This window comes from Botrytis byssoidea (genome assembly GCF_014898295.1).
Source record: "Botrytis byssoidea strain MUCL 94 chromosome Unknown BBYS_014, whole genome shotgun sequence".
NCBI classification, from domain to species: Eukaryota; Fungi; Ascomycota; class Leotiomycetes; order Helotiales; family Sclerotiniaceae; genus Botrytis; species Botrytis byssoidea.
In genome coordinates, this window is record NW_024065855.1 from 301,277 (window position 1) to 312,682 (window position 11,406).

Here is an 11,406-nt window from a genome sequence, read left to right on the forward strand (position 1 = left end):
GTATTGGTATTGTACTTCTCAATTCGAAAAACCTGACGATATGACGCGTCTATAGGTATAATGCTTGATTTGAATTGAAGTTCATACGGTATGGAATAGTACAATTGTCTAAATGCACGCAAACCAAACAAAAGAGGTTAAATTCCAACAAACTTTCAAAGACTGTGTGATTCTCATCATCATTCCTTCCTACCTACCCACAGTACTTGATTGATGGAGTTACATCCAGAAAGTTCATTAATCTACCTAACTTGGTAACTACCTTGCTTGCCCCTGCCTACCCAGGTACTTACTTACTCAACACGAGCTTTCCTTGTGAATTCAGTCTCTTTCTCACGTCATTGGTAGCCGAGAATGCAAGTTATGCAAGAGAAAGAAAGTTACGGCCGCCCGGTTGGAGATTTGAGGCTAATTCGATTGACCATCAAGGCTATTTGGACCTCAAATTCACCATAAAGTATCTCCCAGGCTCGCCAGGTAGGTAAATCTCAGTCGCTGCAGACTTTGCATGAATAGGTGCAGGTGGTATCTAGCACGTACCGTTCTACAAGATGCTTTGAATCCCTCTGTCCTTTAGGTACCCAATAATAGGCATCGAACACCTGAAAATGGCCACTACGAGCTCATTACTTCTATCTAACTATCTGCATATCTACCTGCCTGACTACACGAGCTTCTTGAGTAGACGAATGTTTCGCCACATCTGTAAATGATCTAGAGTTTACATCTACATTTTCAATAGGGGAGAGTGTTCGAGGTCTGCAGTAGTATTTCCTGTCTACGGAGAACTAGCCGAGTCATGTTGAAAGATAAGCAATGCCGACTACCCCAGACAGCCTAATCTATCCCTATCCGACAATAGCATCCGGCCTTATCCCTTCTCATTCTCCAAACGTCCATATACACACAAACAATATTTGAATCTATCTTGACTTGATCACGATCTCTTGAATAGGAATTTCCTATATCACTTACACAAATTTGAATCCTTGATAACTATGGAGGCTTCCTCATTGGCGTTGGTATAGATATTTCCATCTTACGTCCACAACGTCATGATCACCTCTGACTGATAGCCAATATAGGCCCATGATCATGCTCGCGCTGCAGTACTCGCGACGCATAGTTCAGATACAACTGTCGCAATAAATGAACATGCTTTAGCTGCGGGAGAATTTGCAAAGGCTGCATCTGGGACAGGAAGCGCAGAAGCTTCGAGGACTTTGAGACTTTTAGAACAACATCATCAGCGACTCTCAGAACTCCTTCGATACCCCACTGAACACCCCGTAACTCCGATCCCGAACGCGAACGAAGCAGAAGTAAAAGCTGCCACGGAGAAACCAGTATCGACATCTGCGGCAGTAGCAGAATTACGCTCTTCTAAATCAGACCTTGACCCTCGCACACGAAATACCTCAGGCTCGCAAACTCCCAGGCGCCTCCCTCCGCGTGAATTATCTTCGTCAATCGCCAGTAATCTAGCTTCTGCAAGAGGCATACGCTCAAGTCATAGTCGTCAGCTACTCTCACCAAGTATATCAGCTTTACAGGCGCCAGGTACTCTTGACGGACGTCGAGAAGGCAGTAAAAAGCCAAATGTTGCATCCATTCCAGAGCATGCCACATTGAAGCCGAGTTGGGTACCCCCTCAACATACTCAAACGAAAGCAGATGCTCAAACTTCTACATCAAGAACATCTGCGGTCGCTGAGCCAAAATCATCTCCTGCAACTGCCCAAGATGACGGATTCTCGAAGTTCTACAGTGCCTTCAATAGTGTTGTTTATAAGTTATCAGCCCCATTAGCCTTTGCTGGCCTGCCTCTATTCTCAGAGCCTGAACCGTCTGCAAAGTCACCAGAAACATCACCTACAATCACTCGCAAAATCAGACCCCGAAGCAGAGAAAGATTACCCACGGAGGAGCCTGATCTCACCAAATACATATCCAAGGCCGCTCTTCGTGCATCTGCTCGTGATGGTCATCCGGGCAATGATTCCTTCTACGTAGTTCCCACCACAGGCGGCATGGTATCATACGCGCAAATTCTCTCCTTTGAAAAGAAAGAACAACGTCGTTTGGCAGCGTCCATGCATGGAATAGATCCGCAACTTTTCCCCGACCCAAACGATGAGGATGATTTTGTCGATGCTCGCGAAACGCCCATGCCTAATTCACCCAGCAAGTCGAAAACAAATCGTCGTATAGCGGGTAAGGAAACAGATATTCGAATCGAAGAACTAGATCTCGAAAACAAAAGTCTTAAAAAATGTATCGACAAACTCAGCCAACGACTTCATGCTTTCGAAATGTCAGCGCAGAATAATGGTATGGCATTGCAAGAAAGTATTCGACTAATGCGACCTGACGATAGGAGTCCTGGCGGCAAATCAAACGATGAAATGGCTAGGAAAGTAATGGAGCTTGAAGAGCAAGTGAAGGTCATCAATAAAGAAAATCAAAGACTATTCCGCGATAATCAGAGGTGTCGAGAGACGCTTTTGAGGTATAGGGAAAAGTTCGATGCATTGAAGGCTGGGGCAAGGGGTAGAAGGGATAAGGAATTGAGTGTGAAAGATGTAGAATCGAAGGATGGAAGTGTGAAAGCAGGAAATGGCGCAAATAAACCGGTAGGAAAGGATACGAGGGAAGCAGGCGGAGGAAGATTCATGGCGGGATAGGTGGCGAAACGCATTTTAACAACATGCTGCAATATACTCTGGACCTGCTTTGATTCAATATCAAGCGTTGAAGATCGTAAAGTGCCACCAGCTATCCCGACTTGAGAGGTAAACTGGTAAAAAGGTAGAAGGGAAACGGTGAAAGGTGTGTCTTTCAAGATCTCTAGCATCAATTCATCTCATCATCTATCATACACCATCTACGCAGACACAGACGAGTTTATCCTATTCAATCATATCTCAAACCATATCCTGTATCTGACACCTGTGTGCACTGGAGATCTCACCGTGATTCAGAATTTCAAATCTAATATTCACGTTCCATTCCACAATTTCTCTTGTGCGTGTCGTTGTATGAGTGGTGCGTGGTGGTACGTACGAGTACGATTGATGATTGATAAACGATGAAAGAGGAATGATGAGTGAGAAAATTAGATTGAGACTCGTGAGACGGAGACTGTGTGTAGAACTTGACTCGATCTCGGATAAATTGGTAATAATGCACATACTAACATACATACATTCACACAACACAACACAACACAACACATACCTGAAAAAACCTCTAATCCATTTTCTTCTTCTTCTGATTGACTTCGTTCAACGAGGTATCCAGCGGCGAGCGCATCAATTTATGTATGTATGCCAACCTATCGAAGATCGAGATCGTGTTGAAACATCCTCTTCCATCTCTCGCGCAAGAGTGTATGAGATTGATTCTGATTTGATTCCCGCGCCGCTGTATGTTCTTTGGACTCTGCTACCAATCTACAAAGATGCTATCTATCCCAAACCCCCGATGAATTTCCACAACCCAAGAATCCATCCACAATGACCTATTCGGTTCTACTGACTTCCCTCGTCAAAGCCTTCAGCTCATCCCCAATATCCTTTACTCCTGCCTCTCCGCCTTCATCAAAACTCATCCTTCTTCCCCAACCCTCTGGTTTCCTCTTCAAAAATGCACCCACACTCCCAAGATATCCTTCATGTCTCAGAAACATCGCCTTCTTCTCCCCGTTACTCCAGAATTTAATTGCATAACTCAATGTATTAATCGTTTGTCTATGCCCCCTAATAAAACTACCTCCGAAATATATCGTCGACAAAGAATGTTTTTCCGATTGCAGATATGCAATTTGTCCTATATTGTTGGAAATTGCATACAAGAGGGACCGGGATATATCCCCATGGGAAAATGACGGTTCCTCGGCGGAATGGGAAGAGCTAGATGGTTCTTCGCTGTTGTTTTGTCCTCCCGAGTCTTCGGCTAATCGTTCGGCTTCTCGTTTCATGCGGAAAACTTTCCCGAAGGAACTTGCGATGGCGCTACTCTTGAGCCCGATCTTGCCATAATCTGTGCCGTAGATATCGCCAACTAACATGTCGACTTTGGCATTGTCACCTCTTTCGGCCATTCCGAGCATGTCGTCGAATGTTCGAGCACCAGTCAAGAGAGATAGTAATCCCCAGAGTGTGCCACCGCCCAGAGAGGTTCCGCCAACTCTTTGATATTCTCGTGGTCCGGATACCTTTATCATGGACACACCGCTTCCGATGTTGACGAGTAGGTATGGATAAATATCTGGACTGGGCGAGGTGAAATGCATTGGTTCCCTTTCGCTGTATGTGAATACTTCCCGGGGAATCTCGGTAATGAAGAAATCGAGACCTGTTGTTTATTTCCCGTTAGTATTGCATAATATCAATAGAGTGCGTGCCATTAGGGAGGAGAAAGTACCAATGATCAAACATTCCATCTCATCCTCTCGTATAACATCAACACCCAAAGCTTCCTTGATCTTATCATAGTACTTATATGCCCCTCCACCAGTTGCCATTACGCATAAGTCCCCAGGTCTTGATCCATTGAGTTTCTGTTGCTTGATCTGCAGCTGTTTCATAAACTCCACACAATCATCTATGCGATCAGTCTCGAAATTCATAAAATTGAGACGACCGCCTGGCTCGCGCGAATGCGCCTCCCTCGAGAAATATACAAGCTTAGCTAAAGAACCTCCGATCTTAGGAACATGTCAGTACATCAATCACCAATCCACAGCCATGAATCGAGAAAATAAACTCATACATCTACAGCAATATGGCTGACCACCGCCGTATGGTTCGGCAGCCGAATATCCTGGGTATCATAATTCCTCTCATTTGTATTCAATTCCTTCGGTGAAGCAGAATCCTGATCGACTATGAATGCGCCTGTCACATTAATCTTCACGCTTCCTGGATGGATGATCGTACTATCAATTTCCGCCGTGTTTGTTCTCGCGCGCAAATGTCCACCGACCGAAGCTTGCGAGGAGGGGTTGGTGGGGTTTTCATTAATGGAGTTCGAGGTGGAGGGGATGAGATTCTCCTCAGTCCGCGGGATATCCGCAGACATGACGGATTATTGCTGGCCGGAATGCCAGGAAATTGAAGTGATTATAAAGACATAAATATAAGATGTTGGAAGAAGAATCTGACATTGATTGACCGGAGTTTGATTGATTGCTCTTTTGGAAGAGTCATTGCCGAGCCGAAATACGAAAAGGTCGTTAGTTCAGGGGTCTCTCTTATCGATAAGCAATCAAGTGCCGCCGTCAATTTATTCAGTTTTCGGCACTCAAGTGCTTGTCTTCCCCCTTTTATCTCTCTCGAATTGTTGTTGGCAGTAGGCGACGTTTGACTTGGCTTTGTACTCCTCACTTATCCAAAATGATCAAGGTGATCATGCAAACATATTCGCGTTGTCCGATTTCTGCATGAAAAATAGGAAAAAGACAAACTCCATTGTTTGATTTCAGTTTGCATAATCATCATCAAACAACCTACGCAGCAGTGATCTCGCATTCAATTTTGCCATTGGATTGCTTTTTGATCACGATGTACTCCGTAGCATATTGAGTACAAGCATTGAGAATATGTTATTTGTAATTCTTGTAGCATCTTCTGTATTATTTGTTCCTTATTTTCTTTATATCTAGCATACGTCTTCTTGCGAGTGCAATCATTGAATGTTATGCTCAAATTCAATGAATCATATAATGTTGATTTATCTTTGGACAATATCTCTGCGCGTGAAGCACATGTCGAGAATGTCGTAGATACCGATTCGTTTAAAATGTATCTCGGATATCGGTAGTGGGAATTAAGATAATTCCAAGGCTGACTAGTTTGTCTCTGCTTGTCCTTCGTATGAATCCGATCAGGAAACATTGTGCCAACTTCCTAGCAAAACGTATCATAGCAATCGAATAGGTAGATTTGACGATCAGCTTATGGCCCACATAGATGAGAGGGGAAAGGAGGTTAGCGGATATTACCATATCATCGGAGAGTCCTCCACCAACAAAATCCTTCATTCATTTTGATAGAGAAGCTTTTGAAGTGTCTCTCGTTGTGAAAGGAATGAATGAATGAACGTGGCGCAGACTGTTTCGAATGCCGGTGCACATATCATTTCTTTGCGAAACTCACGGTGAGATACAAATACTTAGGAGCTGGGATGCTTCATGCCGAACGGTGCGGGAATGTGGCAGCGGCATTACTGATTTCACTAGGAGCTCGTCAGATATCTGGCAAACCTACTGATGGCTAGAACTCTGGCCCGAGTCGATAGGAACTCGTTGTCAGATCACTATTCTGAATGTAAATTCACCTCGCTTTGTTTGGTCAGATAGTTCTCAATTTAACAAGAGAGATGCTTTTTTTCGGAAACACTCGGGAAAGAAGAAAGATGAGAAATGATCCAAGATTAACAGACGCAAAGAAACTCTACAAGAGCCCGAAATTCTTTTTAAATGGCGGAATTTGTATTTAGTCACTTTATTATTAAATTCGCATACTAGCTGTCAAATCATAACCCTAGCCTAACGAACTTCGCGATCTATACTACATCATTAAGCTTAAATAGCTCCGGAACACTTGATTAATTGTACCTCCCGTAGACTTCATTGCGATTCCAAAATATCCGACAAGCTATCTGGCCATTATTTTGCATGTAAATCAAGAACTTTGAAGAGCGTTTGAGCTTCAATCGATCGTCTTGTTATCCATCAATGCAATGCTCTCATGACATCTCACCAAAACCTCAAAGAGACAACGATCATTCATCGTTTCAAACGAAAATAGCTCAAATCGGTCGAAATATGAAAACCAGCTAGTAGCTTCGAAGAGAACCCAAAATCTCTCAAGTAAAAGTCTTGAAAGAAGAGCTCTCGGAGCTCTCAACACTACCCAATCGAAGCTTCTCAACTTTCCCCTGTCACTATCAAAAAATTATCAAGCCTCCTCATGAACCGCAATTATGTGTTCAGCTGCCTGTGACAAATCATCTATTTTTAAACATTCGTTTCTCGAAAAATGTCTCTCATTCTTCTAAACCCGGCCTCCGAAGAATGTCATCTGCATTCACCCCGTCAACTTTCCATCTCATTTCTATTTTCTACACAAAGGACCCCACTGTGAAAATTCTCCAGCCACACACATACACGCATCAGTATAAAACTAATATCCAATTGCGGCACTTTTGCAATTGCCATGTGGAATTCCCTGTTCCGGCGTCGCCAATCCTGATACCAGCATTCATACATACCCGCATGTCTGAAATCCCGCCATTGCGGGATTATGTGGGACAATTGTACATTCTTCTTTCCAACATACTTTTCTGGCAGGGCAACATTGATAGGCTTTTCATCCTCGAAAAGGAATGAATAGATGAAAATGATGGACGAAATTGAAAAGACAGAAAATAATGTGAATTATTGTTACAAGAACAATCAAATCGCACACCCTCCTCGAATGATCCCTCCATCCTAAGGAATGAAGCTCGTTGCCACACATCAACCCTCGCCATTGAAAGGAATGATGTATACCTTCGGAAGCAACTCTTTGTCTGCACGCTCCCTATATAAATCCAGCATTTACCCCTCTTCCATTTTCTTTTGTTCTCTATTGTTCTCATCTACAATTCACTTCCCATCAATTCGTTTCAACCTCAACTTCAATTCCTAAATCCCATCTGTATAATCTTCTTCTTTAAAGTTTCAACTACAAAACCAACCTCATTATGAAGTTCTCACTCGTTGTTTTGGCCATTACTGTCACTCTTGCCTCTGCGGCCGAGTTTCCAGGTCAGCCAGCTTGCGCTGTAGGTATTCCATAGTAGCTTTCTCAATCGCTTAACTAACAACCCATATAGAGCGCCTGTATCACACAAGCCGTTGCAGAAGGCACCAACTGCGACATTGAAGACACAGCTTGCCAATGTCAAGCCTCCAATCTCGCCGGCATCTCCAGCGCCATCGTTCCCTGTATCCTCGGCGCCTGTACCGCAGCGGGAGAAATCCAACAAGCCCAGAATGCCCCAAATAGATGCACCATAGCACCCGCGGAGACAACCGTCTCCGAAAACACCAGCACCGCAGAGACTACTTCGGAAAGCTCCACCTCATCCGCATCTCCAGGCTCATCTTCTTCTTCTTCGGGCCCAGCTTCAACTTCTGAGGTAGGATCTTTAACCACTGCGCCTGCTACGACTTCAAGACCTGGGAATGGAACGGTTACTACCGCAGGTCCTACTGCTACTTCTAGTGCAGCCGGAGAGGTCACCGCGAATGCAGGACACTCTGTTGGTCTTGCCGGTGTTGGCGGTATGGTTGGTCTTCTTGCGGCCGTGGTCGCTGCTTTGTAGATGGTCTTGTCTTCTAGACTTGGAATACCATAGCACAGTACAGCATGCGATGTTTTTGTATTACCGCAGTGTTTATTGGAAAGGAAAATGGAGGAGGATGTAATAATTATTGGATATTTGGATTCTTCTAATCGCGTTTTCAAAGAGAATTGAGGGAAAATCCGGATGGGAATGGCCAATTTCATGGGAACGATCCTAGGCACGGCGAGACTTGGTAAACTTACGACATTCCTTAATGGCAAAATTCTCATTTTTTCTATTATGTAGCTAGTAAAGTTCAATAAAATCAATTCACATCTACACGATCGTACCCAGTATCTCATCTGGTCATCTATGTCCCTCGGTAGGTTGGTGAGACAATGGTTTCTTGACGCCAATGCCCATACCGACTTTCTTTCCTAGCTCTCTTCAATTCGACTAGAAATAAAGAAATGTCATCCACTAGTAACCGGAGCTTGCTGCATATTCGTATAATCGCCACTTAGACCAAAGGTCGAAGGACAAAAAGCGTCTCATCGCCAGATAAAAAAGAAACAACGCGGATCCAGGGCGAAGGAGTTCACACCTAACATCTTGTTGCATCCCAGCCGGGCTATTCTTCAAACTTGAATCCTTTCCCCCTCTTCTATTCAATCTCCATACACCAGCTTTCAATCAGTCTTTTCAGTCTTTTCAGTCTTTCACATAGAGTCACAGATGAACGCCGAAGTAGTCACGTGAACGACGGCCCCGATAAAACATGCAAGGATAGTCATCCATCAAGTCTGTTCGGAAATAGGTCCGACTCTCCTAACCCTTTCCAGCGCGCTATGGCGAGCTGAATACATCAAAATCTAGCCGCATACTTGCGGGCGATGTCAGATCCAATGACTCGGTACAAGATATAACCATCATTGAACTTCTAGCGGGCAAATCAAACATAAGCAGCCACATCTATAGATGTGACTCTTCAATTGTCCCAGATCCAATCATTCGATACATCACCCTGTGAAGATATAAATGTGAAGTGAAATTTTTCCCGCGGCTTTTGCCATGCATAACCGATCGATCAAACTAATGCAGCCACATCTACAAACGTTATTGCGCTGGTAATTAGCGGGTACACAAAAGCCACATTGAATCTTTTGACTTCAAATTGAACCTATGAAAGCTTTTCAGGCATTTGTATTGCTAAGGAACATGCGGGGTGGTAGATGAGACAATCAAGGTTCCCAAAATGAGATACGCGAGCTCGAGGCGAGATACTCAATCTATAGATTATAGATGACAGTATTGGGCTAGAAGATTCTCCGCCAAATATCCAATAGAACGATCATGTTATCCTTTAAAATCCTAAATGAAGCGGCATACTAGCACTAGGTTACTTGCCTAGACTTGAATGCCAGGTGTCATGAGCATTGAGTAGAGAAGATACGTGGGAAAATGAAATCCGAGATAACAAATCACTTGATTCGGCTCGAGGACTTTCAGGGCAACATCCATCTGGACTGATTTCATTATAGCCACGGAGTCTAGATGCAGCGGCGAAATCTCAAGCAGAGACTCGTCTATAGTCTTTATTGGGTTGTTGAGGGAAGAAAAGATTACGTTTCACCTCCCTTCACCAGATACAATCAGATCTGCATCCCTACCATGTGGGCATCGCTGAAGTTTGCATGTATAGACTCCTCATGTCTTGAGAAAACTCCTCTTCCGTCTCTCTCTCCACCTTAATATGCTCACATGAAGCACTTCACTCTCGAATTCAAGGATTCTGTGCGTGAAATTATCGTCAGGCTACCAACATTGGCACCGCTACTATTGAAAGAGTCGCTAAGAATTTCCCATAGAGGTAATCCATGCAGATATTTTCTCCCGCGTCGCTCAGCTGCTCAATAATTACTTTCAGGGCCAATAGAGATTCAAACACAATTGTCCCCAGTCATTGAAACCTAGTCAAGCTAAACCTTAGAGATGCATACCAGAGGAGATAATGTGAAAAAAGCAGAGTCAGAGAAAGATATAAAGAGACGAGCACCTCTGCTCCAGAATCAACTCAGCACTTCCTTCTTCTGAAGATCATCAACGCCAAGGATAATATAAGTCTTAAGTCTCATCTTATCTCAAATCCAACAACATGTTCTTCACAAAGCCATCGGTTATTTTTCCACTCTTCTTGGGTGCATCTCTGGCTTCAGCGATTCCAACTTCTGAATTGGTAGCCAGAACTTCTGGAGAAGTTCTTAACGACGTGTGTCCAAACTACCATTTTCCTCAAAAATTATTTTCGCTAACAATATAAAAGTATGAAAGCATTCCTCTCGGTGGCATCCCAGGTGTCATGAGTGCTGCACCTATCACCACTCTCTACAATCAGCTCTCCTATTCTAATTTCTATGCGGTACGACAGACGGGTCTATCGACTCTCCTTATCAAGCCTAATGGCAATCAAGCTGCAGTTGGAAACAATGCTTCCACTCTGACATCAGTATATGCTGGGTCTCCAGTCGTTTCTTTCAAGCCTAACTCCGCATACTTCGGATGCGTTTTGAACAGCGATTCTGCCGTGTCTCCAGCTGTATCCTGTACCGTGGAAGTTACAGCTTATAGACCCGATGGTACACCATATGCTGATAAAGCGGGATGCTCTTTTGATGGCGGAAACACTCGTAAGTATACACGATTGCCAATGTGTTTCGGGACGTATTGTGGAAACACTTCCAAGTCCTAAGCACTAGCAAACGCTAACTATTTGGTTAATGATAGTTGATCAATGCACGTTCCCTACTGCCTGGACCACGGTTGGGAAGCTTTCATACCAAGTCATCGCATCTCAGATTTTGACAACCGTGGGCCCCACTCTTGGTAGTCTGCTTGGAAGCTTGTCCGCCGCGCTTGGCACCGTTCTTTTCTATTTCGACGACTTCAATGCAGTTTATACATGTATTCCTGGAAAGACTAATGCTGTGGTTGGTGGTCTTTGTGGCTGAAGGCACTAGAATTGGTATCTAGTGGACGGGGACTTGCCGGAGAGTTGTCAAAACGGACTTAGAC

At 44.0% G+C, this 11,406-nt stretch overlaps 4 protein-coding genes across 4 annotated transcripts; 3 read left to right on the forward strand and 1 right to left on the reverse strand.

Annotated features, from left to right (window-relative positions):
- Positions 1 to 998: 998 nt before the first annotated feature.
- On the forward strand, positions 999 to 2,684 carry EAE97_007247 (uncharacterized protein; the record flags this gene model as incomplete). Its single annotated transcript, XM_038877761.1, has 2 exons — positions 999 to 1,022; positions 1,086 to 2,684. The coding sequence occupies 2 exons, from the start codon at positions 999 to 1,001 to the stop codon at positions 2,682 to 2,684; spliced, it is 1,623 nt and encodes a 540-aa protein (XP_038731246.1).
- An 836-nt stretch (positions 2,685 to 3,520) lies between these two features.
- Positions 3,521 to 5,082, reverse strand: EAE97_007248 (uncharacterized protein; the record flags this gene model as incomplete). The annotated part of the gene is made up of 3 exons (XM_038877762.1): positions 3,521 to 4,356; positions 4,426 to 4,708; positions 4,774 to 5,082. 3 exons carry the CDS (start codon positions 5,080 to 5,082, stop codon positions 3,521 to 3,523), a joined length of 1,428 nt encoding a protein of 475 aa, XP_038731247.1.
- Positions 5,083 to 7,749: 2,667 nt separating this feature from the next.
- On the forward strand, positions 7,750 to 8,373 carry EAE97_007249 (uncharacterized protein; the record flags this gene model as incomplete). Its single annotated transcript, XM_038877763.1, has 2 exons — positions 7,750 to 7,830; positions 7,882 to 8,373. The coding sequence occupies 2 exons, from the start codon at positions 7,750 to 7,752 to the stop codon at positions 8,371 to 8,373; spliced, it is 573 nt and encodes a 190-aa protein (XP_038731248.1).
- A 2,116-nt stretch (positions 8,374 to 10,489) lies between these two features.
- Positions 10,490 to 11,342, forward strand: EAE97_007250 (uncharacterized protein; the record flags this gene model as incomplete). The annotated part of the gene is made up of 3 exons (XM_038877764.1): positions 10,490 to 10,603; positions 10,658 to 11,021; positions 11,119 to 11,342. The coding sequence occupies 3 exons, from the start codon at positions 10,490 to 10,492 to the stop codon at positions 11,340 to 11,342; spliced, it is 702 nt and encodes a 233-aa protein (XP_038731249.1).
- Between the last annotated feature and the right edge of the window lie 64 nt (positions 11,343 to 11,406).